Source organism: Gracilinanus agilis, chromosome 5 (assembly GCF_016433145.1).
Source record: "Gracilinanus agilis isolate LMUSP501 chromosome 5, AgileGrace, whole genome shotgun sequence".
Taxonomy (NCBI): Eukaryota; Metazoa; Chordata; class Mammalia; order Didelphimorphia; family Didelphidae; genus Gracilinanus; species Gracilinanus agilis.
Window position 1 is genome coordinate 208,492,407 of NC_058134.1, and position 25,108 is coordinate 208,517,514.

General features: G+C 38.4%; 1 protein-coding gene across 1 annotated transcript in view; it reads left to right on the forward strand.

Annotated features, from left to right (window-relative positions):
- CACNA1C (calcium voltage-gated channel subunit alpha1 C) overlaps nucleotides 1-25,108 on the forward strand; it is a 1,013,247-nt gene that overhangs the window by 976,124 nt on the left and 12,015 nt on the right. The window contains exons 35-40 of the mRNA XM_044679095.1: nucleotides 648-744; nucleotides 2,030-2,132; nucleotides 15,310-15,411; nucleotides 17,864-17,991; nucleotides 19,139-19,273; nucleotides 21,054-21,406. Of these exons, the coding sequence (XP_044535030.1) occupies nucleotides 648-744; nucleotides 2,030-2,132; nucleotides 15,310-15,411; nucleotides 17,864-17,991; nucleotides 19,139-19,273; nucleotides 21,054-21,406 (918 nt within the window). The remainder of the gene's footprint in view (nucleotides 1-647; nucleotides 745-2,029; nucleotides 2,133-15,309; nucleotides 15,412-17,863; nucleotides 17,992-19,138; nucleotides 19,274-21,053; nucleotides 21,407-25,108) is intronic.

Genomic DNA, 25,108 nt, shown 5'->3' on the forward strand with positions numbered 1-25,108 from the left:
AAGGAAGGAAGGAAGGAAGGAAGGAAGGAAGGAAGGAAGGAAGGAAGGAAGGAAGGAAGGAAGGAAAGCTAAGTAACCAGTCATGTTAAGAAGGATCTCAAGATAACAATAATTAATAAAAGTTCACATTAACATACCACTTTATGCCTTAGTATCTATAAAAAATCCTCCCCTGATTCCTTGCCAATAAATTAAGGTGACTTGACACTCCTAAAAGCCATGCCAGTAGAGCATCATCTCTGGCAGGTCTTCCAAACTGGAAAGGTTTTAGTACAGAGCTAGGAACAGCCAGCAATCCCCTACCTCTGAAGACCACTATTCATGAGAACAAACCCCAAAACCTGAAATAGTTTTAGAAAGAAATTGATTAGGGACAGCTAGGTAGCACAGTGGATAGAATACTATGGCAGAAGTCAGAAGGGCCTGGATTCAAATCTGGCTTCGGATATTCCCTAGCCATGTGACCCTGGGCAAGTCACTTAACTCTGTTTGCCTAACCCTTGCCCTTCTGTCTTAGAGTTGTTACTAGGACAGAAAAATAAGGATTATTTTTAACAAAGAAAAAAAAAAAGGTTGGGAGTTGAGGGAAGGGTGAGTTGAACTGGAGACTGGTCCATCCTGAATGTTTCCTTTTCTTCTTCTTCCAGGGGTCGTATCAAACACCTGGATGTGGTGACCTTACTCCGGAGGATCCAACCCCCGCTTGGGTTTGGAAAGCTATGTCCTCATCGAGTAGCATGCAAAGTAAGTATGTTTGGGGTAAGAGAAGGGAGGAAGAATGCTCACACCTATAGATGTATAAAGGAAAACATAATCAGGGAATGTAAGAAGAAGAGCGAAATGGAGGGAGACAAGATATTTCCTAGCCATTATAGCTTTTGGAGATTCATTTAATATTTCTGGGTCTTAATTATGTGATTTATAAAATGTATGTGCCAAAATTGGAGAATTGGGCCAAATGATCTATTGGTATCCCTTCTAACTCTATCTATGACTCATCTTGGGAAAGTAGAAAGATAGAATGAATGAGGATAACATCCCACATTCCCCTAATTTTACCCAGACGGCCAATTTGAGACCAAAGAGGGAAAGGTACTCTGATGAGAGCAGGGCTCTCTTTCCTTTGTCCCAAAGACTTCATTTGAGAGTCCTGGCATATTCCCCAGAATGAAATACCTTCACTCTTTTAGATGACTCCTGGGGACATATAATCTGTGAGTAACATCTCCTGATTTGGTTCTTTCTCCTATCTCATAACCAGTGACGTTAAATGTCCAACCATAGTCATGTGATCCTGAAGCTAAAAGAAGCAAGGATAGGTCATTGCGTCCATCTTCTTGCCTCAATACAAGCTTACACAGTATTATTCTGTCCCTCTGAATGTCACCCGTTCTTCCAAGCTACACAGACTTGGGAACAGTTTTGAGTTTCTGCCCAGAGTTTTGGTTTCTATTCCCTACATCCTCTGCTCAAATGGGGGCTATAAACAGTGGCAGCACCATGACCAGTGGTACAGCTTCTAGAGAAGCTAGAGATTCATTGAGTTTCTTTTCCTCTTCCTTTCCCCATTCCTACCCTTTGGTTTAATGTGCTCATTAACTGGAGTTTCTCATTAACTGAGTAATGGCCAGGGAGAAGAGCACTATTGGAGGATAAAGAAAATATAGCATAATCCAGAGATTATGCTCTCTTAGACGATGCCAAGTTGGGCACGCACAAAAGACTACATTGGTATACCAATTCAATTCCATGAGATCCTACAAACATGTATGAAGCACCTACTGTATGCCCAGTGCTAAGCTGTGTCCTCAAGATAGAAAGATGAAAAAGGGCAACATCTTCTGCTTTCAAGGAGCTTATAAAATACTAAATAAACTCCATAATGCACCAGAACTGTGGGGCCCCATAAGAATTCTGTTTTAACTCATGGAGTCCTTTATTTCAAACATGGAAAGAATCCCAGAAACCTACGAGGCAAAGGGAGGATAAAAGGGTCAAAGGCTGAGTCTTTCCTTTCTTTTCTCCACAGCGTCTGGTATCCATGAATATGCCTCTGAACAGTGATGGGACTGTTATGTTCAATGCCACCTTGTTTGCCCTGGTCAGGACAGCCTTGAGGATTAAAACAGAAGGTAAACCAGTCTTGTCACACTTGATCCCCTTCTCCCAGAGAATTTCTTTTTTTTTTAATATTTTTCTGTGGTTACCTGATTCATTTTCTCTCCCTTCCCTCTTCCCTCCCCACTCCTGGAGCTGACAAGCAATGGCACTGGGTTATACATGTTTTATTACTTGATGCCTATTTCCATATTATTCATTTTTATAACAGAGTAATCTTTTAAAGCCAAAACCCCAAATCATATACCCATATAAACAAGAGATAAATCATATGTTTTTCTTCTGCATTTCTACTCTCACAGTTCTTTAGCTCAATGTGAATAGCGTTCTTTCTCATAAGTCCCTAGAATTGTCCTGAATTATTGCATTGCTATTAGTAGCAAAGTTGATTACATTTGATCGTTCCACAATGTTTCAGTTTCTGTGTACAATGTGATCCTGATTCTGCTCATTTCACTCTGCATCAATTCATGGAGGTCTTTCCAATTCATATAGAAATCAAGCAGTTCATCATTCCTTATAGCACAATAATATTCCATCACCATCATATACCACAATTTGTTCAGCCAACCCCTAATCAAGGGACACCCCCTCATTTTCCAATTTTTTGCTACCACAAAGAGCACGACTGTGAATATTTTTGTAGAACCCTTTTTTATTATCTCTTTAGGGTATAAACCTAGTAGTGGTGTAACTGGATCAAAGGGCAGGCATTCTTTTAAAGCACTTTGGGCATAGACCCAAATTCCCTTCCAGAATGTTTGGATCAATTCACAACTCCACCAGCAATGTATTAGTGTCCCAATTTTGCCACATCCCTCCAACATTATTATTTTCCTTTACCGTCATATTGGCCAATCTTCTAGGTGTGAAGTGGTACCTCAAAATTGTTTTGATTTGCATTTCTCTAATCAGGAGGGATTTAGAATACTTTTTCATGTGCTTATTGATAGTTTTGATTTCTTCATCTGAAAACTATCTATTCATGTCCCTTGACCATTTGTCAATTGGGGAGTGGCTTGATTTCTTGTACATTTTAATTAATTCCTTATAAATTTGAAAAATTGGACCTTTGTCAGAGATTTTTGTTATAAAATTTTTTCCCGGTTTGTGGCTTCCTTTCTAATTTTGGTTACATTGATTTTGCTTATATAAAAACTTTTAATTTAATATAATCAAAATTATTCATTTTATATCTTGTAATGTTCTCTATCTCTTGCTTGGTCTTAAATTCTTCCCTTTCCCGTAGATCTGACAGGTATACTATTCCATATTGACCCAATTTACTTATAATTTCCCTCTTTATATTTAACTCATTTAGCCATTTTGATATCTTGGTATAGGCTTTCTTAAGGCTTTCTTACTCTGGACAAATGCATTTTAAAATTGCACTTTGAATACCTTACTTATTCTAGAGTATGGAATATATACCTTCCAATGCCCCACCACACTCTTAGTTGGACATGAGCAACAAAAGTATGCTAGGGGCAGGATGAATCTGGCATCCAGATTTACAGAAGGATGTCTGCTCCATGTAGCCTTTGTTTTTGTATCAATACATTGTAATTAGGTGAGTACTCTGAGTGTAAGCTTATAGATCTCTCCCTAGAATTCAGAAGTAAACCATAAACCACAGCCATAAACAGATTTATCAACTGAACCTAAAAAGAAATTTACTGATTTGTAAACTATTTCCTTTCCATTCTTTTTTTTAAACCTTATTTTCTCTCTTAGAATTGATACTTTGTATTGGCTCCAAGGCAGAAGAGTGGTAAGGGGTAGGCAATGGGAGTTAAGTGACTTGCCCAAGATCACATAGCTAGAAAGTGTCTAAGGCAGATTTGAACCCAGGACCTCCTGTCTCTAGGCCTGGCTCTCAATCCACTGAGCCACCCAGCTGCCCCCTCCTTTCCATTCTTTGCAAAGCTGTTGCAATTATTTAGCTAATATTCAATATCTTTTTAAAATTCTGATCCCAAGTCTCATAGAACATTATTTTCTGAGTGTTCGGGGACTTCCCCAACCCCCTGGCGTGACAGACTGGTTGTTTTCAGGCTCTAGACTTTACAGCAAAACCCAGAATTATTTCTGGTATACTGTAGGGGAGGGCCTAGATGAGTTAATATGAAGTGGTATGTCCTAAAATGATCTTAAAACAGGTACAGGTGAAAGTGGGTTGACCTCATTCCACAAGCACATACATGCAATAGCCAGTGCTAAATTATTCTAGAAAACAAAAGGCCCTTTGGTAAAAGGGATTAGCCAGGAGTTCAAGGTAAGTAAATGACTTGGGAGAAATTGTAACATCCCCCATACTGTTATTGTCAGCAGTAAACATTTGGTGATGACTTGATATGTGCCAGACATCATATAACGCGTGTTTAAGAAAATAAGAGATCTAGCCAGTTGAAGAATTTGCAATTTGCCTAGTTAAAAAATAGCTTATCCACAACCACTGGTGACAAGGTAGCTGCATGGCTTGGAGAAAGAGGAATAGACAAGGAACCAGGAGATCTCAGTTCTAGTTCTGTTACGGCACTAACAGGCTCTTAGACAATGGGCAATTTCTTAACTTCTCTGAACCATAGTTTTATCACCTTTAAAATGAAGTGGTTATAGGGGCAGCTGGGTAGCTCAGTGGATTGAGAGTCAGGCCTAGAGACAGGAGGTCCTAGGTTCAAATCCGGCCTCAGACACTTCCCAGCTGTGTGACCCTGGGCAAGTCACTTGACCCCCATTGCCCACCCTTACCACTCTTCCACCTATGAGACAATACACCGAAGTTAAGGGTTTAAAAAAAAATTTTTTTTTAAAAATGAAGTGGTTAGACAAAAGATCTCTTAGGTTCTTTCCTGCTTCTTAGCATTGTGTGTTCCTGTGTCAACAAAACTTCTGTTTTTTTTTAAATCTGGAAGGGAACTTAGAGAGTATCTAAACCAACTTCATCCAAATATTGAAGCCTAATTAATATGTGGCAGGAAGGAAGGAAGTGGTTGAAGAGAGGCTGGATGAAGCTACCTGAAAGCTGATGATGAATCAAAGATGTCACTGAGAGTCAGACAGGGTAAACCAAATTTAAGAAAACTAGAAACGAAACTGAGTACACTTCATAAGTATGGTGTACAGGACTAAACCAGACAGAACAGAAGAATAGGGAAAATCAGCACCCAGAACTTAGTCCCGAAACTTAAGAGAAGCTAGAAAGAAGTTCAAGAATCCCTCCCAAGAAAAGAAAAGATATCACCTGTGCATGGAAAATTAGGCAATCCTCAGAGTAGGACAAGGGGTAGAGTAAAGAAAGTTCTATCCTTGACTGGGGCTAAGGAGACAGAATTCAAGTTGGAAGGATGATATTAACAGAATATATACTAAAAAAAATTAGGCTGAGTTCATGCCACAGAATCTCCCAAATGCTATGATCCCAAAGTTGAGGAACAAAAAGACTATTTTGCCAAGTAGAGAATAAAAAAACTCAAAGGAATCTGTAAGATCTTTAAGAAGTGGAAATGGAGTCTATTGGCACCAAGATGACAAAAATATTCCATGGGATAAAGACAAGTACATCGTGATTTCAAATTTTACCCATTTCCAGAGGCAGAAGGGAAATGGCAGATTTTGCAACAAGCCTATTGTTCTTAGACTGAACATAGATGTCAGGACATAAGCCCTTTGAGAGGAAAAAATCATCTAGTTTTTTTTGTACTTGTATCCCTAGCACCTAGCTCAGCGCCTGACACATATTAAATGCTAAATTAATTCTGATTAAATGATTAACTGACAGACATACTGGCTCATGTCATGTCATAATTGCATTCCCAAAAGTCATTGGTTGTTTAAGATCTTGCACAATGCCTAGTCTCTGTCCTTTCACAGCAGAGACAGATCACTACCTCATTGTCCTCACTAAGGACAACTTAAACAGCAAGTGAAATTGCAGTAGCCCAGCTGAGACCAATTCTTCCTTAGGTGTGGACATCATGGCTATTTGGAGAACAGTTAGGCCTAAAGGTAGGCTTCCCACCAGTGCCCATCAATTTGCTCTAATAGCTCTGGCTGAAATGTGCTTGGAAAGTTTATAGTCTACAAGAGGACCTGTTGGGGTGATATATCCATCATATATTCATATTTACGGTTTTTTTGTTTTTCTTCAACTCTTACTTTCTGTTTTAGAATCAATACTAAATATCACTTCCAAGGCAGGAAAGCAATAAGGGCTAAGCAATGGGAGTTAAGTGGCTTGAACAAGTTCACACTGTTAAAAAGTGTCTGAGGTCAGATTTGAACCCAGGACCTCCCATCTCTAGTCCTGGCTCTATATCCACTGAGTCACCTAGCTGTCCCCAGATTTGGGTTTTAATGAAAGGACATCCACTTGATTGGAATGAAGGAGAGTTGTTAGCAAACTTAAATATACTGAAATCTCATGTTCAGTGGCAGCACTGGCAAAGACATGGCACTTGTGCATAGCTGGCATTCTGGGAGTTGCTCCATTCCTCCTCTTCCCAGTTCCTGAGAACATTTTTTGCATGCCCCATCCCCCTTTGCCCAGCAAGCACTTTCTCCCTCAACTCTCTCCAGTAATCAGCAGGGCTCACCAATAGCTTGAATTTGCCCTCTGGGCACTCAAACTCGGAAAAGGTACCCCAAGGAAAGTCTTTATTGAGTTGGTAGGTAGTCTAAAGGTATTCTAAGTTTGTATAGTTATACTGACCAATAATCAGACGTCATACCCTTTTGCAGTGGCCTGTCCATACTTCAGATGTGACTTCATGAGTAGTTCCTTCTCCCAGATTGACATCAGTCAGCTTGCAAGAGAAGTTTCCACAGGGCTGGAGCAGAGAGAAGGGTAGTGTGACCAATCAGAAGATGGAAATGTTGTCTGCATTGGCCACTAGGATGAATTGTTTGCATCAAGATAGAAATGGAGATGAGCTAAGGTTTTGATTTTGTTTTGGTTTTTGGTCATTAAATATATCTTCTACCAAGACCATCTGCTAGAAAGCTTCAGCAAATGAGGGGACAAAGTGGAGGCCCTGGGTTGAAGCAGTATTAAGCCATGCTATATGAGAAACTGCTACAAATAAAGATCTCTTACCATATAAGATGAACTTTGTGTGGGCCTACGTGGCATTCCTGACTATTTATTTTGTGCCTGGGGATCTTTAGGTTCTCAAATTAATACTATTTTAGGTCCTAGAGGACAGTTTGGACCAGTTGGATCCAAAGAACAGAATAGGATATTATTATTGAAATAACCATACCCTTTAGTCCAGAAGGCCCTATAATAGCAAATTCATGAAACTCTGATTCAAAAACAGAGAAAAAAATTACAGACCAATTTCCTTAATGAATCTCAATGCAAAAATATGAAATAAAATACGAGCAAGGAGACTACAACAATATATCACAAGGGTTATTCACTATGACAAGGTGGGATTTATATTAAGAACGCAAGGCTGACTTAATATTAGGAAAACTATCATTATACTTGACCATATCAATCACCAAACTAAAAGAAATCACATGATTATCTGAATACATGCAGAAAAAACCTTCAGCAAAACGCAACACTCATTACTATTAAAAACACTAGAATATTAATCCTCATTGCCTAGCCCTTACTGCTCTTCTACCTTGGAACCAATACTTAGTATTGATTCCAAGATGGAAGATAAGGGTTTTAATTTTAAAAATTAAATTTCATTAATTTCATTTTAATTTCATTCATTTATTTATTTTTAATAATAATCTTTAATACTTTATAATTTTAATAAATAATTTGATTAATTTAATAAAAAATAAATTTAATTTTAAAAAACACTAGTAATAAATGGATATTTACTTAAAATAATAAGTAGTATCTATCTAAAATCATCAGTAAGTATCATCTGCAATGGGGATAAGTTAGAAGCCTTCCCAATAAGGTCAGGGTAAAGTAAGGATGCCCTTTATCACCACTATTATTTAATATTGTACTAGAACAGCTAGCTTTTACAATAAGAGAAGAAAAATCAAAGGAGTTAAAGGAGGCAATGAGGAAACTAAATTATCACTCTTTGTGGATGATGTGATGGTATACTTAGAGAATCCTAGAAAATCAACTCAAAAGCTAATTGAAATAATTTAATAATTTTAGCAAAGTTGCAGAATACAAAATAAAACTCACATAAATCATTAGCATTTTTATATGTTACCAATACAGTCTAGCAGCAAGAGATAGAAAGAGAAATTCCATTTAAAATGATCTAGACAATATAAAATACTTGGGAATCTATTTGCCAAGACAAACACAGGAATTATATGAGCACATTTACAAAACATTTTTCACACAAATAAAGTTAAATCTAAACAATTGGAAAAACATTAATTGCTCATGAACTATTATGATAAAAATGATAATTCCCTATGAATTAATTTACTTATTCAATGTCATACCAATCAAACTACCAAAAACTATTTTAAAATAACAAATTATAACAAAATTCATCTGGAAGAACAAAAGCTCAAGAATATCAAGAGAATTAATGAAAAAAAATGTGAAGAAAGGTGGTCTACAAGTACCTCAAATTGTACTATACAGCAGTAATCATCTAAACAAATCTGGTACTGGCTAAGAAATAGAAAGATGTATCAATGGAATAAATTAAGGGTAAATGACCTTAGTAATCTAGTGTTTGATAAACCCAAAGATCCCAGTTTTTGGTATAAGAACTCACTACTTGACAAAAATTGCTGGGAAAACTGGAAAATAATGTCACAGAAACTAGGATTAGACCAATATCTCACACCTAAGACAAGGTCAAAATGAGTATGTGATTTAGATATAAAGGGTAATACTATAAGGAAATTAGGGGAACATCTGACAGATCTATGGAGAAGGAAAGAATTTATGACCAAATAAGAGAGAGAGAACATTACAAGATGTAAAATAAGTAATTTAGACTATATTAAATTAAAAAGGGTTTATACAAACAAAACCAATGTAACCAAGATTAGAAGAAAAACAACAAAGTGGGGAGGAGGAACTTTTTAACAAATATCTCTTATAAAGGTCTCATTTCTCAAATATATAGAGAACAAAGTCAAATTTACAAGGATACAAATCATTCCTCAATTGACAAATGGTCAAAAGATATAAATAAACAATTTTCAGTTGGAGAAATGAAAGCTATCAATAATATGAAAAAATGTTCTAAATCACTCTTAATTAGAGAAATACAAATTAAAACAACCATAAGGTTTTTACAACTTGGATTTGTAAAGTCAATTTTTTTAACCTAAGCTTATGGGCAGCTGGGAGACACAGTAGAGCACCAGGCCTGGAGTCAGGAAAATTCATCTTCATGAATTCAAATATGGCCTCAGACATTAACTTCCTCTATGACCCTATGCCATATTTGCCTTTGTTTCCTCATCTATAAAATAAATTGGGGGAGGAACTAGCAAACCACTCCTGTATCTTTGCCAAGAAAACCCCAACTAGGGTCACAAAGAGTTGATCACAACTGAAAATATTGAAAGACAACATAAGACTTTACATTCATCTTTTTTTATTTTTTATTAAATTAATCCCAATTCTGCACCCTGTCAAGATCCTTTTTTAATCCTGACTCTGTCATTCAATGTGTTAGCTATCCCTTCCAGCTCTGAAACGGAAAAACAAGCCATCTATGTCTATATCTAATGAGTTAGTCCAAAAGTAGTTATTAAGAGAGTACTATGTGGGGAAAAAAAGAACATACTATGTTTCAGGTGCCATGCTAAGCAATGAGGTTACGAAGAAAGACCAAACAAAAAAAACACGAAAACCCAGGCTCTGCTATCAAAAAGTATGCGTACTAATGGGAGAAACATGTAAATAGGTATATACAAGATATATAGAAAGTTGTATGAAAGTAATATAAAAGGAAGAGTAATTCAAGCAGATGAAGGGACCAGGAAAAGCCCACTACAGAAGAGTTTTGAGTCACATACATTTCCTTTTTCAGTTCCAAGTTCTCTACCTTTCCCTTACCTGTCCCACCTTGTTATAAGGCAAGAAAAATAAATATAGTCATTCAAAACAAATTTCTACATTACCCATGTTCCAAGGGGAAAAAAAGAAATAAAGAAATAGAAAGGATGTTTCTGTCTGAGCCCATCAGTTCTCTGGAGAGCATCATGAGTCTTTTGGAAACTGTGGTTCATCACTGTTGATCAAGTTACTAAATCTTTCAGAGCTGATTATCTTCACAATATTGCTGTTACCTGATAAATTGTTCTCCTGCTTTTACTCACTTCACTTTGTATCAGTTTATGCAAGTCTTCCTCAGTTTTTCTGAAATTATCCTCTTCATCATTACTTACAGCATAATAATATTCCATTGCATTTATATCCCATTATTGATCCATTCTTCAAATGATAGGCATCCCCTCAGATTCCAATTCTTTGCACAACAAAAACATTTGCTATAAATATTTTTGTACTTATTAATCCTTTTCCTCTTTAATCTTTTTGGGTTGCAGACCTAATAGTAGCATCACTGTGTCAAAAGGTATGCACCATTTAAAAGCTTTGTGTGTATAGTTCCAAACTGTTTTCCAGAATGGTTGGCCAAATTCACATCTCCATCAACACTACATTAGTCTTCTTATTTTCCCATACCTTATCCAGTATTTGTCATTTGCTTTTTTTATCATCTTAAAAAATCTGATGGGTATAAAGTTATCAGTTATATTCATTTTCATTTCTCTAATTATTGGTAATTTAGGATATTTTTCATATGGCTACTGATAGCTTTGATTTTTTTTCCTCTGAAAACTACCTTTTCATATCCTTTGACCATTTATCAACTGGAAAATGACTCCTTTTCTTGTAGTTGGTTGAGTTTCCTAAATGAGGTCTTTATCAAAAAACTTGCTTCAAAGATTTTTTCCCATATTCCTGCTTCCTCCCACCTAATTTTGGCTTATTATTAGTTATAAAAATACTTCTTAATTCACATAATTTATATTATCCATATTATCTCCTGTAAACCTTCCCTCTCTTGTTTGGTCATAAACTCTTCTCTGTTCATAGATCTGATAGGAAATTTCTTCCATGCCTCACTAATTTGCTTATAATATCACCCTGTGTGTCTAAATCATGTACCCATTTTGAGTTTATCTTGGTATATAGTGTGAGATGTTGGTCTCTACTCAATTTCTGCCAAAATGCTTTCCAGTTCTTCCTGCAGTTTTTGTCAAGTAGTGAGTTTTTATCCCAATAGCTGGAATCTTTACGATAGTTTACTATGTCCATTTACTTCTGTATATTGTGTACCTAATCTGTTCCATTGACCAACTTTTCTATTTCTTACCCAGAACAAATTGTTTTGGTAGTTAACAGCTTTATAGCATAGTTTGAGATCTGATATTGCCAAGCCCCCTTATTTTTTTGTTGATTCCCTTAATATTACTGACTTTTTATTTCTCCAGATGAATTTTTTTATTTTTCCTAGCTCTATAAAGTAATTCTTTAGTAATCTGATTAGTATGGCACTAAATAAGTAAATTCATTTAGATAGTATTTCCATTTTTACTACATTGATTCAGGCTACCCATGAGCAGTTAGTATTTCTTTCTTTATATTTGTCTTTATTTGCATGAACATTTTATAATTGTATTCACGTAGTTTGTGTATCTTGACAGGTAGAATCCCAGGTTTTTAAATTGCCATTATCCTCTATAACTTATTCTCCTGGTATCTACTCATTTCACTTTGTATTAATCCATACAAATCTGTGCTCATTTGCACATATACTATAAACTGTATGACCTTGTTGAGTGTCTTATAATTTCTCATTCACATTAACTTTTTATGCTTCTCTTGAGACCTATGTTTAAATGTCAGATTTTCTGTTTAGCTTGTGATCTTTTTGATCAGGAATGCTAGACAGGCCTCTGTTTTATTAAATATCCATTTTCCCTTGTAGGATTATACTCAGTTTTCCTGAATAGGTTATTCTTGACTTTAATCCTAGATTCTTTGCCCTCTGTAATATCACACTCCATGATTTCCATTCCTTTATAGTAGCGACTGCTAAATTTTGTATGATCCTGATTGTGGGTACATGGTACTTGAATTATTTCTTTCTGCCTACTTGCTGTATTTTCTTCTTGATCTGAGAACTCCGAATTCAGCAATAATATTCCTGGAAATTTTTATTTGGGGATTTCTTTCAAGATGTATCTAGTGGATTCTTTCAATTTCAATTTTTCCCTCTGGTTCTAAGAGATCTGGGCAATTTTCTTTTGAGATATCTTGAAATATACATATCTAGACTCTTTTTTTGTTCGTGGCTTTCAGGTAGTCCAGTAGTCCTTAAATTTTCTCTCTTTGGCCTGTTTTCTAAGTCATTTATTTTTCCTATGAGTTATTTCACATTTCTTCTATTTTTTTAGTCCTTTGTCTTTATTATATTATTTCTTGATGCCTTCTGAAATCATTAGCTTCCATTTGGCCAATTTTAATTTTCTTCAGTAAGCTATGTATTATTTTTATCAATCTGTTAATCCTCTTTTTATAATTTTCTTAGGTATCTTTTTTCCTTCAACTTATTTATAATTTTAATTTTTTTTTTTTTGCTTTTTTAAAATTCTTTAACTCTTATAGGAATCCTTGTCGGGCTTGTATCCCATCTGCATTTTTCTTTGAGGCTTTGCTTTAGATGTTTTCAAGACATTGTCTTTTTCTATGTTTGTATCAAGCTTTTTTGTCACCATAGTAGATTTTTATGGTCAGGTTCTTTGTTTGCTCATTCCTCCAGTCTGTTTTTTGACAATGGACATTATGTTAGTATTGGGCTCTGTTCATTTTTGGAGAAGATATCTGGCCTGAGTTTCTATCTTTTTATGTCCTTCTGCTGCTTTTACAAATCAGTCTGGGGATCTGCAAGTTTTTTGGAGCTTCCAAAGTGGTGTGATCCAAAGAAAGGTCTGTTCATTGACTTCCTATTCTGAGATCTATAAAATTTTGACCCCATATTTGGAAATGTTGGATTGGATATTGTTATATTTTGATAGATTACTATAGGACTCAGTCACTATTAGCCAAATGGGAAGTTCATTCCACTACAGATTTATGGAGGGACCTAAAAGGTTAGAATTGAGCTGTTGTTTTGCTCTTGGACTTAGAGCTAAGTTTCTGAAACTTATTCCTTACTCCATACTGAATGAGAGCCTGGCTTGTTTGAGACCATTCCTCTTCTCCCTGGAATAGTGACCTGCATCTGGAAAATGGGCACCAGAGTTGCCATATGGCATTCATTCCTGCTACCAGCACCATTTAGAGGTCCCTTAGTATCTCTTTCTTCCCCAGCCATCTCAGCCCCTTTACTGTGCCTGGGAATGTTCCCTGTGGCTACCCCAGTGTCCAATTACCTCTCTGTCTGATTTCCTAAACTACCCTAAGCTAGAAAATAACTGAATAACATTTTCTTAGTTTTCCCAATCAGAATTTGGTCTGGCATATTTTGTAGGGTGTAGCAAAGAGGGGTGCTAAGTGAGATGGGTAAAAATACATCCTCTCTCTCTGCCATCTTAACTCTGCCCCCTATATATGTTTCCTCACTTGATGGGATATAAACTCTGTGAGGGTAGTGACTGCTTAATTTTTGTCTTTTTATCACCAGAACATAACACATTATATATTAAAAATTCTTAATTGACTATATGACTTTGTATAAGTCTCTCAACATCTCTGAGCTTCAGTTTTCTCATTTGTCATATTGGGATAATGAACTTTCACAAACTATATCCCAGGGTTGGTTTAAATGGCTGTACTATGGAGGTAATAATACAAATTATTACTACCATTATTAGATAATGTCATCTTTCCACAGAGAAGCTCTTTGGGTTTTTTAGGTATAAAAACATCTACTCTTAGTTTGCAGAAAATGAGTACTAATGGTCTGCTGGGATCTAAGAAGAATCCACAGCATTTCTCCCATAACAAATTGAACAAACTCTAGTTTACCTTCTAGGGAAACATGGTCCTAAAAAATTAGCCCCTTCCATTTTGGTTTTGACAGTGAGTACAATGAATACCATTTATTGCTCTCCTAGTTGGATTCTTCACCAGAGCCAATTCACATACTTTAAGTGCCTACTATATGTCAGGCACAAAAAGAAGAGACAAAAGACAGTCCCTGCTCTCAAGAGCTCGTAATCTACTGGTGGAGACAACATGTAAACAACTACATACAAATAATCTATATGTAGGGTAAAATGGAAATAATTAACAGTGAAAAAACTAGCATGAAGGAGAATCCAGAAAGGTTTTTTATAGAAGGTGGGGTTTTAACTGGGAGCGTAGGCTTGGAGATGAGGAGGAAAAGCATTCCAGGCATGAGGGGCATCCAGTGAAAATGTCCTGAATCAGGAGACAGAGTATCTGGTACAAGGAACAGGAAAGAGATCAGTCACTGGATCACAGAATATATCTCCCTAGGAGTATGGATAACCATTGTCAAAACTACCTATGGCTCTTACCATCTAGGGAAGCAGACAGCAATCTCTTTACTCATAAGTGCAACCCACAGAGCTAATGAATCATATCATTGAGTTATCCTTGAGGTTGGGGGCGTGGGTTAAGAAAAAAAGATGATGAAGTAAATATAATTCAAATAGGACTTTAAAGTTTACAAATTATTTCTTTAAAAAATTCATATGAGATAGATACTTAGTAATATCTCCACATCTTAAATGGGAATAGACAGGGAAAATGACTTAGAATCACAGAGCTAGGTGTTGAAGCTATGATTCAAACTTGGTCTTCTGCCTCTAAGATCAGTGTTTTCCCCCCTCTAAAATTTAATATTATACCTCTTAAAGGAAAAGTAGTAGTAGTAGTAGTAGTAGTAGTAGTAGTAGTAGTAGTAGTAGTAGTAGTAGTAGTAGTAGTAGTAGTAGTAGTAATAGTGGTGGTGGTAGTAGTGGTAGCAGTGGTAGTAGTGGTTGTGTGTGTTTGTGTCTGTGTGTATTGGTGGATAAAATTGCAGGAACAAAGAGAAGAGAAAGGAAAAGAAAGAGATGTGTGTGTGTGACATGTTAGAATGCTACTAGAGGTATTTTCAATGCAAACCAATGGCCACCATTCCATGGGTTAGCCCTCTGATTTAGGCTGGTCCTCCCCTATGTCCAACAATGTTTTATTGATCTTTCTTCTTTCAGGAAATCTGGAACAAGCCAATGAAGAATTGAGAGCAATTATCAAGAAGATCTGGAAACGAACAAGCATGAAGCTACTAGACCAAGTAGTTCCCCCAGCAGGTGGTGAGTTCTCTCCTGAAGGCCCCCACCTTCTCCCTGCCTAGGCTGCAGTAGATTTTCTTCCTAGGTACCCATTTTTCTGTGGTGTTCCTGGAGCCCCAAGAAGAAAGTGTTTAAATGGTTGGTCTTGAATCCAATAGACATGGGAAATCATAAGGGAGGGGAAATGTCTCCAGATCTTCTATGAAGGACTTTCTCAAAAAAGACCAAAATGATGCACCTCTGTGGAGCAAACCAAGCAAGTTTCCTTAATACCAGGATGCTAGGCTGAGGGAGCAAGCAGAACTCTAATAAAAGCACAGAAAGTAACTGCTCTCTCATTGGACAAACTTCTGTTTATCTTCTAGGGAAGCATGACCCCGAAAAAATAAGTTCCTTCAATTATTATTTTGGCCAGAATACTTTATTTATCCTAGACTAACCTGGGCAGAATTTTGAATGGCTTCTTTTCTGGGGGAGTGAGAATTGTGTTCCCTTGAGACTGTAGCCGGTCAAAGGTACCATCACCTCAGTGTCTTTGAGCTTTGCTTGTAGGAAATTAAGGAAGCAAGAGATATCATCCAGGCCTTACCAGATTAGCCTGAAAAATCCATCCCTTTACCCAGTCTCTTGGGGGCAGGGGGGTTGGGGGAGGAGGAGAGCTTGCCTAGGGAAGGGAGGCTGCCTGAGTTTTTCTCTTAGGCGCCTAAGGGGGAGGGGTTGCATAGGAAACAGTCCTCAGTTGCCTAACCCATCCCTCAAATAGAGAATAGTTCCATTGTATCTGATCTTGGGTGTCTTGGGACTTGATTCATTTATCCAAGAATTTATCAAAAACCTATCATGTGCCAAGCACATCTAGACACTGGAGATATGAAAACAAAAATTAAACAGTCCCTTCCCTTAAGGTGATTACATCTAGTAGAGGAAATAGCAAGTACACAAACATAATAATACAAACCAGAGACAAATAAATACACAATAACTTCCAATGGAAAGGGCACTAACAGCTGGGAGGATCCGATTATGGCTTTCCATAGAAGGCAGCCAGCCTTAGTCTCTCTTCTGAATTCCAACCCCATATCACCAACTAGAGATTTCAAACTAGATATCCCATAGGCATCTCATCTCATCATGATGAGACATGTCCAAAACAAGACGAATTCCTCAGCACTACCACCATCTCCCCCAAATCCCTCCCTGTTTCTAAATTCCTCGTTTTGTTGTTGTTGCTGATGACGCTATTCTTCTGGGTGTTTTGGTTTGCAACCTCAAAATCATCTTCATCTCTTCCCTCTCCCTCACATCTCATATCTAATCAGTCAACAAGTCTTTGTCCACAAAATGTCACATTTGTCTTCTCTCCATTCAGTCAGGCACCACCCTAGGTCAGGGTCTCATCTTCCACCAGGACTATTGCAACCATCTCCCAATTATTCTTCTAGCCTTCAGTCCTTCACATTGCTTCTCTGTCTTCCACACAGCCACCAAAGAGGGAGTCCAAAAGCATAAATCTGTACTAATCACTCTGCTTCTCAAGAAGCTCCGTGGATTCCCTATTGACCAAGAATAAAATAAAAACTCCCCTCTTTGACATTTAAAACCTTCCACAACATGGTTCCAATCTACCTTATCAAGCTTAATGGTTATTATTCCCCTTTACACAGTCCCAGCTGATATGCCCTATTCATCTCACCTTTCCAAGCCTTTGCATAATTGTTCCTGCAAGCCAAAAATATACTTCTTCCCCATCTTTGCCTTATGCAATCCCTAGGTTCCTTCCAGGCTCAGTTCAAGTGCTATTTCCTATATTATATTATATATGTATGTATATATACATTTGCATACATGTATATAAACATACATGTACAATATGCAGGCACATGTATTTATATTATATTCACATGTATTTTATTTATGTGTATATAAATATATATAATAGTATTCACCTATTTGTGTTACCACCATCCCCCAAATCAAGTGTAATATAAATTCCTTAAGAGCAAGGATAATTTCACTTTTGTCTTTATATTCCCAGAACCTAGCGCAGAGCCTAGTATATATAACTGGTACATCAAAATGTGTATTGCTTGATTGAAATAAGGCTGCTGGTAACTTTGGAAGATGTAGTTTCCATTTAAAGGTAGGAAAACTCAGGCTTTCCAGTTAGAAAATGGAATCTAAGTTCAGAAGAGAAAGAAGAGGCAGCCAGGTCTAGGTTCCTGTTTTTCTCTTCCTTTTATTCCCTTCTTGAATGTCCCAAAATGTTTCCTTGGGCTACTCACTTAACTTCCATGGGCTTCAATTTTATCATATTTAAAATGAGGGGTTTATATTGAGGTCCCTTTCGGCTAGCTATCTGGGAGTTCTAGAACTTAATGAGAATTCTTAAGGGATTATCGATGGAAAATATCTTTGCTTGTTACACTAACTTTGCTTCCTCTCTTCATCCCCTGGCACTATATAACATTCTAAGATGATGAAGTGACTGTTGGGAAGTTTTATGCTACCTTCCTGATCCAAGAATATTTCCGAAAATTTAAGAAACGCAAAGAACAAGGGCTAGTGGGCAAGCCCTCCCAAAGGAATGCACTGTCACTTCAGGTGAGAAGCTAGAGCTTTTTATGTATCATGGACTTCTTTGGCAGTCTGGGGAAGAAACGCCTATGGATTCCTTCTCTGAATAATGTTTGTTTTGTTTTATTTTTAATTTTACAATTGAAGGAAATGCTAACTTTTAGATAGAGGTTAATAAAAATTAAAATGAGATTTTTATCTCCCATCCCAGTTCATGCTCTTGAAATCCATCCATGGATCCCAAGTGGGATCCCAAAGTTAAGAGCCTCTGGGCCTAAGGAAAGAATTCGTACATCCATTAGACTTGGTCTCTTCCTCATCTTCACTCTTCTTACTTATTAAATATGATCCTGTTGACTGTGAGTTGAAGGTCAGCCCTACAGAAGAGAGCCAGCAAAGGTTTCTAAAACCTCTGAAAGCTCCCCTTTAATCTACAAATCCTCTAAAAGTTGACATGCCAACCTACTCTCACCCTCTGAATGTACTAGAAGGAACCATACTCATCCCAGGATGTGGGATCTCCCAACGTTGAAACGGCCATGCCCATGTCATTTTTAAGAGGCACTTCACTATACACTATATGAAACTGTCAGGTGGGGCAGCTGGGTAGCTCAGTGGATTGAGAGCCAGGCCTAGAGATGGGAGGTCCTGGGTTCAAATCTGGCCTCAGACACTTCCCAGCCGTGTGACCCTGGGCAAGTCACTTAACCCACATTGTGCCTAGCCCTTACCACTCTTCTGCCTTGGAGCCAATACACAGTATTGACTCCAAGATGGAAGACAAGGGTTTAAAAAAAATTAGAAAAAAAAATAAACTGTTAGTCAATAGCTAGCCTAAAACAGACTTGGGGAAAGAGGACTTTCTCCCCTCCACATGTCTTCTGGCTATGTAGCTGCACTAGAGTTCAGAACAGATCATTTAATCTCAGTGAAGCACCTACACTGTACGAGGTGCTACTTTCAATGTGATCAGTGATAAAAGAAAAGATACAAATAGAAAGAATCCTCTACAAACAGGTACACACAGATCACCTGCTGAACAGAGAAGCAGTAGGTTGGGTTTGGTCAAGTGTGGAGTCCAGGTAATGGGGAGACCCCTGGTTTGATGTAACCTGGATGTGGGAGGCTGTGACATGGAGGAAGGGGGTCCCCACATGATTTGGCTGTATTTTAGGCTGGTCTTCGTACACTGCATGACATCGGACCAGAGATTCGACGGGCCATTTCTGGAGACCTGACAGCTGAGGAGGAGTTGGACAAGGCTATGAAGGAAGCTGTTTCTGCTGCCTCTGAAGATGACATCTTTAGGGTAGGTGGATGCCTGACCCTCTAGCACAGATCTCTAATGCACCATTTTTAAAAAAAAAAAATTTTTGAGAAAAACAATCAACTGTGTAGGCCTACGAAGCTCTGTGTTGCTATCTTGTCATTCTGCTTGCCATCCTTTTCTTCATCTCTTCCGCCCACCTTCTGCTCCCTCTCTGACACCAATCCATACTGGCAACTCTCTGCATCTATCAGCAACTAGAGTGGTGGGAGGGAGGGGGAGGAAAGAATCAACTCCTGGATTGGGAGGAATGTACCCTAGGCAGGGGATGGGTTTCTTCCTCTGCATGTGGAGGTGGACTTTTCAAGTGGGATCTCTCTAGAGCAGAGAAGAGTTCTCTGACTATATTTGGGTCAGGGCTCATTCCCAACAACCTCAGTCCTGGAACTATGGGTAAAAGCTAGAATGTAGGGGAGGCCTTTCTTCATTTTAAGTAGGATATTGTTTCATCATCATCATCTTCCCATCTCCCTTCTTTCTCTTTCCTTCCCCCAAGTCTCATAGGCTCACAAATAGATCTATACATTTTAATCTCTAAGGGACCTTATTATACATTATACATTTTATACAATTATACATTTTAAGCTCTAAGGGCAATCAATACCTCCTTTTACACATTAAGAAATTTAGGTCCAGAAAATTTAAGTGAATTGTCCATGGTCACCCAGGCAATAAGCAACAAAGCAGGATTTCAAACCCAGATATTTTGTCTCCAGATTCCATGTTCATTGTACTATGTGCCACAATGTCCTCTTGCCCCAACTCCCTTCCTTCCCTTCTCTTTTCAATCAAAAGCAAGTCAAATGAGGGGAAAAGATCTCTGTTGAAGACCATACTAGCAAGGCCTCATATAATTTCACTACCATTTGAATACATCAGATTTTAAAAGCCCTCCTATCAAGGTTCTGGTACACCCTGGTATCTGAAAGGTAACCAACTTATGAATAAATCATTCACTCATCCAACCAGGGTAATCAGTCAACAGACATTTTAAATCACCTACTGTGTGCCAGGTACTATGCCAAGTGCCAGGGATTCAAAGACAAAAATGAGTTAATGCCTGCCTTCAAGACGGTTATATTTCACCAAGATAAGATTATTGGAAGAGAATATTGGCTGAATTTCTTTAACTCTCTGAGGAAGGACAGATTGTATCTGAACAATGTGACCTCACAGATTGTTAGTCTTTATTTTCAGGATTATTCTTCTTCAGGGTAATTCATAGCCATGTGAGTCTATTGGTTTTCCTCCTCTTGAAACCTAGCTTGGAAGGGAAAACCTGTACTCCCCATCACTTGGTTCAGAGTCCAACCAAGAACCCGATTGATATTCAGGCGTACCATCTGGAAATACTTTTCCAATCCAGGTCTGAAACTCCTCTCCATCTTTAGAGGGTCTCTTTTTTCAATCCTTAAACAACTTTGAATTATTGGGAAGTTACCCTCTAACTTCTTAATTTTGTGATAACAACATAAGTTATTTCACAAAAGGTAGGTTCCTCCTGCTCTTGAGTGACCACGTTAGTCAATCTTTTAGCCATGAAGCATTTATTTAACACTGACTATGTGCCAAGCACTGTGCTAGGTGATAAGGTCATGTTCCTATGTAGTAGTATTTCAGCTTCTACCACGTGCAACCCCAGAAGCTGCTGATGGGGACAAAACTTTGCTGTTCCTGGGATTCTGATTGAGGATTATTTCTCCGAAGGCGGGGGAGGAGACAGCTGAGGGAACATTTTCTTCCTACCCTGTCTTGCTTACAGAGGGCCGGTGGCCTGTTTGGCAATCATGTCAGCTACTACCAAAGCGATGGTCGAAGCTCCTTTCCCCAGACCTTCACCACCCAGCGCCCACTGCATATCAACAAGGCGGGTAACAGCCAAGGTGATACGGAGTCGCCATCCCATGAGAAACTGGTGGACTCCACATTCACTCCCAGCAGCTACTCATCCTCTGGTTCCAATGCCAACATCAACAACGCCAACAACACTGCCCTGGGCCGCTTCCCCTGTCCCACCGGTTACCCCAGTACGGTCAGCACAGTGGAGGGCCATGGGACCCCCTTATCCCCTGCCATCCGGGTGCACGAGACAGCATGGAAGCTCAGCTCCAGGAGGTAAGCCAGGTGAACAGATCTGGGTTTGAAGTATGTCGGGCCCAGGTAAGGTGGCCTGGTGGGAACTTAGCCAAGAAAATTAAGGGAGGAATGGGGTAAAGGAGAGAAAGAGATAGAGAGACAGAGACAAAGACAGAAAATTCACCCCCTCAGCCTACCCATTTTCTCTTAGGCTTATAGTGTATCTGATGGTATTCTGGGATGTCGTGAAGAAGACAGACACCGTACTGACCTCAAACTGGACTTAGAGAATAGTCATTTCACATAGCAGTCATTCTTAGAGAAGTAAAACCTCCTCACCATAATTCTCCATAATTCCAGGGTACTGCACAGAGCCTTAAGTGTCTTTCCACTCCCAAGATGCCCTCTTGCTAACCCCAGCTGGCATCCTATACACCCTATAAAGCCCTCCTATGCAAATACCTGAAAATTGTATGCAAAACTGTGAATCGGTGCCTCCGAAAAAGGGGGAATCCCTTTCTACTTCTGTCCCTCCTGCTCTCATAGTCATCCCCTCTCCCCCGTTAGGGTGACCCAGAGCCCCTGTCCTTTCTCAAAGCTTGCACTCCTCAGGATCTCTTATCAGCACTTTGTACTTTGGCATGAAGTTATCCCTATGTAACTTCTCCCAGAACAATTTGTATTTTAGCCTGATTACTGGTTGTGAATTCAAGGGCTTTGGTGGCCTACCCATTTTACCTCTTATATGGCAAGACTTGCCCTACTCAAATGGTCTCAGCTGTGATGTCTTCTTTCCTGACTTGGTCTTTGCTACCCACCCCCCAACTCTTGCCTCCTAATGGCACTAGGATGTATTGTCGTAGAATGTTATGGTGACAAATGTCAGGACATGCCAACTTCACAGCCCCTAAGGAAAGAAGGAAGGAAAAAAGAAGGAAAAAAGTGATCTCACGCACACACACCCGCATGTCATTTTTACTAGATGTTCTTTCAGGGTGACACAGTCTACAGATGTAAGGCTCCACAAACTCCCTAATGTCTGACCACCAGATAATTTTCAGGGATCAGGTCTCTTCTGCTCCCTTCACTGCTTTCTGTTCCAGAGGGAACTAAATGTAAGAGCTACAAATTATCCTGCTGGTCACCACAGGAGAGCCCCATGTCAGGAGAGTCTTACATTACTCCATCCAAAGCACACTTTCTCGCTCTTTTTCTTACTGACAGTTTAATCCAGTCATAGAAATATTCATGCAATCACATGGCCTGGAATCTATAACAACGTCTGATACACACACACACACACACACACACACACAGTTGTTTTTGTTCTTGTTTTAAGGCTTTAATCCTTTGATCTTTGTGGAGGATCAAAGTGACTGGTTGATTTTTGTTGTGTGTATGCTTATCTAAAGACAAAAGGCTATGTAGTGATATGAATACAGAGCCTGAGAGGTCTGATTTCAAGTTCCCCTGACCCCCCCTTCTTCCCTCCCCAAACATCTGTACACACATGCTGTCTTTGTGGACTTGGGCAAGTCACAGCCCCTTGGGACTGTAGGCAATACTCTAAGCCTGGAAGACAAAAGACATTTCTTCATTGGGCAGTTCTCCCACATCAATTTAATTACAGGTCCACTCCCCATCCTATTTAAAAAGGCACCTGGTTGGTGCCCTTGTGAGCAAAAAGCAAAAACAAAAACAAAAAACAAAAAAACACACAGAGATAATACTAATGTATAAATGGAGATTTTGGACCTTGGACTTCATCCCCCACAAGTTCCTTAGTATTTCCCAAAATTCCCTTTAATCTCTCCTGCACCTCCACGTTTGCATGTTCACGTTATTGTTTTATAGGTTCTGTAGCTCCTCCCTCTTTCTCTCTTCTCCACAAGTGAGGTCTGGAAGCCTTGCCTTTACTCTAGCCTTTTGTTTTAATAAAATTTATAAAATATAATACTTAGTTCTTGTATATTAATTTTAAAATTCACACTAACAATGTCAGGTCAAACTTTGATGGAGGATTTATGGTTAAACATGGACAAGGATGGCACAGCTATTTCCCCAAATCATCTCCCACTCCTCTCCCATCTCTGTCAAAATCCTTCTTTTCAAGACAGCTAGATATAGACAGAGTGCCAGGTCTGGAGTCAAGAGACTTGGGTTCAAATCTGGCCTCAGACACTTCCTAGCTGTGTGACCCTGGGCAAGTCACTTAATCCCAATTGCCTAACCTTTACTGCTCTTCTGCCTTGGAATCAAAACTTAATATTGGTTCTTAGACAGAAGGTAAAGGTTTAAATTTTTTAAATTATTTTCTTCCTTCAAAATGGCCACGTCTGCCATGACACATACACACACACACACACACTCACACACACACACACTCACACACACACACAGAGACACACACACACACACACAAAATGAAAGTACTCTCTATCCTCCTATAATCCTTTGTCTCTTTTCTGCCTCCATCACATTCTATCCTGTGTCATACCATCTGTGTACATTCCACGTCTCCCTAAGAGTTAGAGTGTTATGCAGTGGTAAGTGTATATTCCTTACAGTCAGGAGACCTGAAATGAATTCCCATAATTGTAGACAAACTACTTTATCTACCTGATTCACGCAGACTTTGTAAGCCTTAAATTCCTAGGTGACTTCTTGATATTAGACTATAAATTCTATGGAGAAAGGAAGGGTCAAATAATTTTTATATTTCTATCCTCATTGTCTAGCAAGATGCCTCACACATACAATCTTTATCATTCCCTTCATCCCCAACAGCAAAATCATGGCTCTACCAAAGTATTGAATACCAAAAACTCCAGCAAGAGATATTTTTTAAAATAATAGATAAAACCAAGGGAGACTTAAGAAAACAAGTTTAAGTAAATTTTCCTAGGGTTCCGTGACTGTTTTGGACTGTCCAGTGAACAGTTCAATCCTCCTGACTAATACAGTTGTAACAAAAACAATTTTTTTCATATTTATGTTACTTTAAAAGTTACAATGCAATTTTCCCTGTGAAAGTGTTGCTGCAAATATTATGATGTTTCATAGCACTCTTCAAGTAGCCTATACTCCTTCTAACCTCCCTGTTTCTATCAATGGTGTCATCATTCACTGAGTCCTCCATCCTCCATCCTTGGTGTTCTCTCTAATTGCCTCCTATCCACTTAACTCCTATTATTCCTATCATTATATCTCTCATCTCTCTCTTCCCCTCTATTGTTCCTTCCACTATTCTTTTTTATTCAATTTTTACTTATTTTTAATAGAATTTTTAGTTTTTTAATTCAATTTTTATTTCATTTCCCATTCAGAATTTTTTCCCTTTTTTCTTCCTCATCCACCAAAAAGGCAAGAAAAACAAAACCCTGGTATTTCTTTTCTCCCCATCTTTGACTATCCTATTCAAGTCAATTCAAAAAGCAATTATCAAATGACTCCTATGCCCCAGATACCATGCAAGAGGGATATAAAGGAAACAGTCCCTGCCCTTAAGAAATTTAGACTATGGGGAGAGAGGAGAACAACACATACACAGATAATACAAAATAATTTGTATTTCTTTGCATATATATATTTTTTTAAACCCTTGTACTTTAGTGTATTGTCTCATAGGTGGAAGATTGGTAAGGGTGGGCAATAGGGGTCAAGTGACTTGCCCAGGGTCACACAGCTGGGAAGTGGCTGAGGCCGGGTTTGAACCTAGGACCTCCTGTCTCTAGGCCTGAC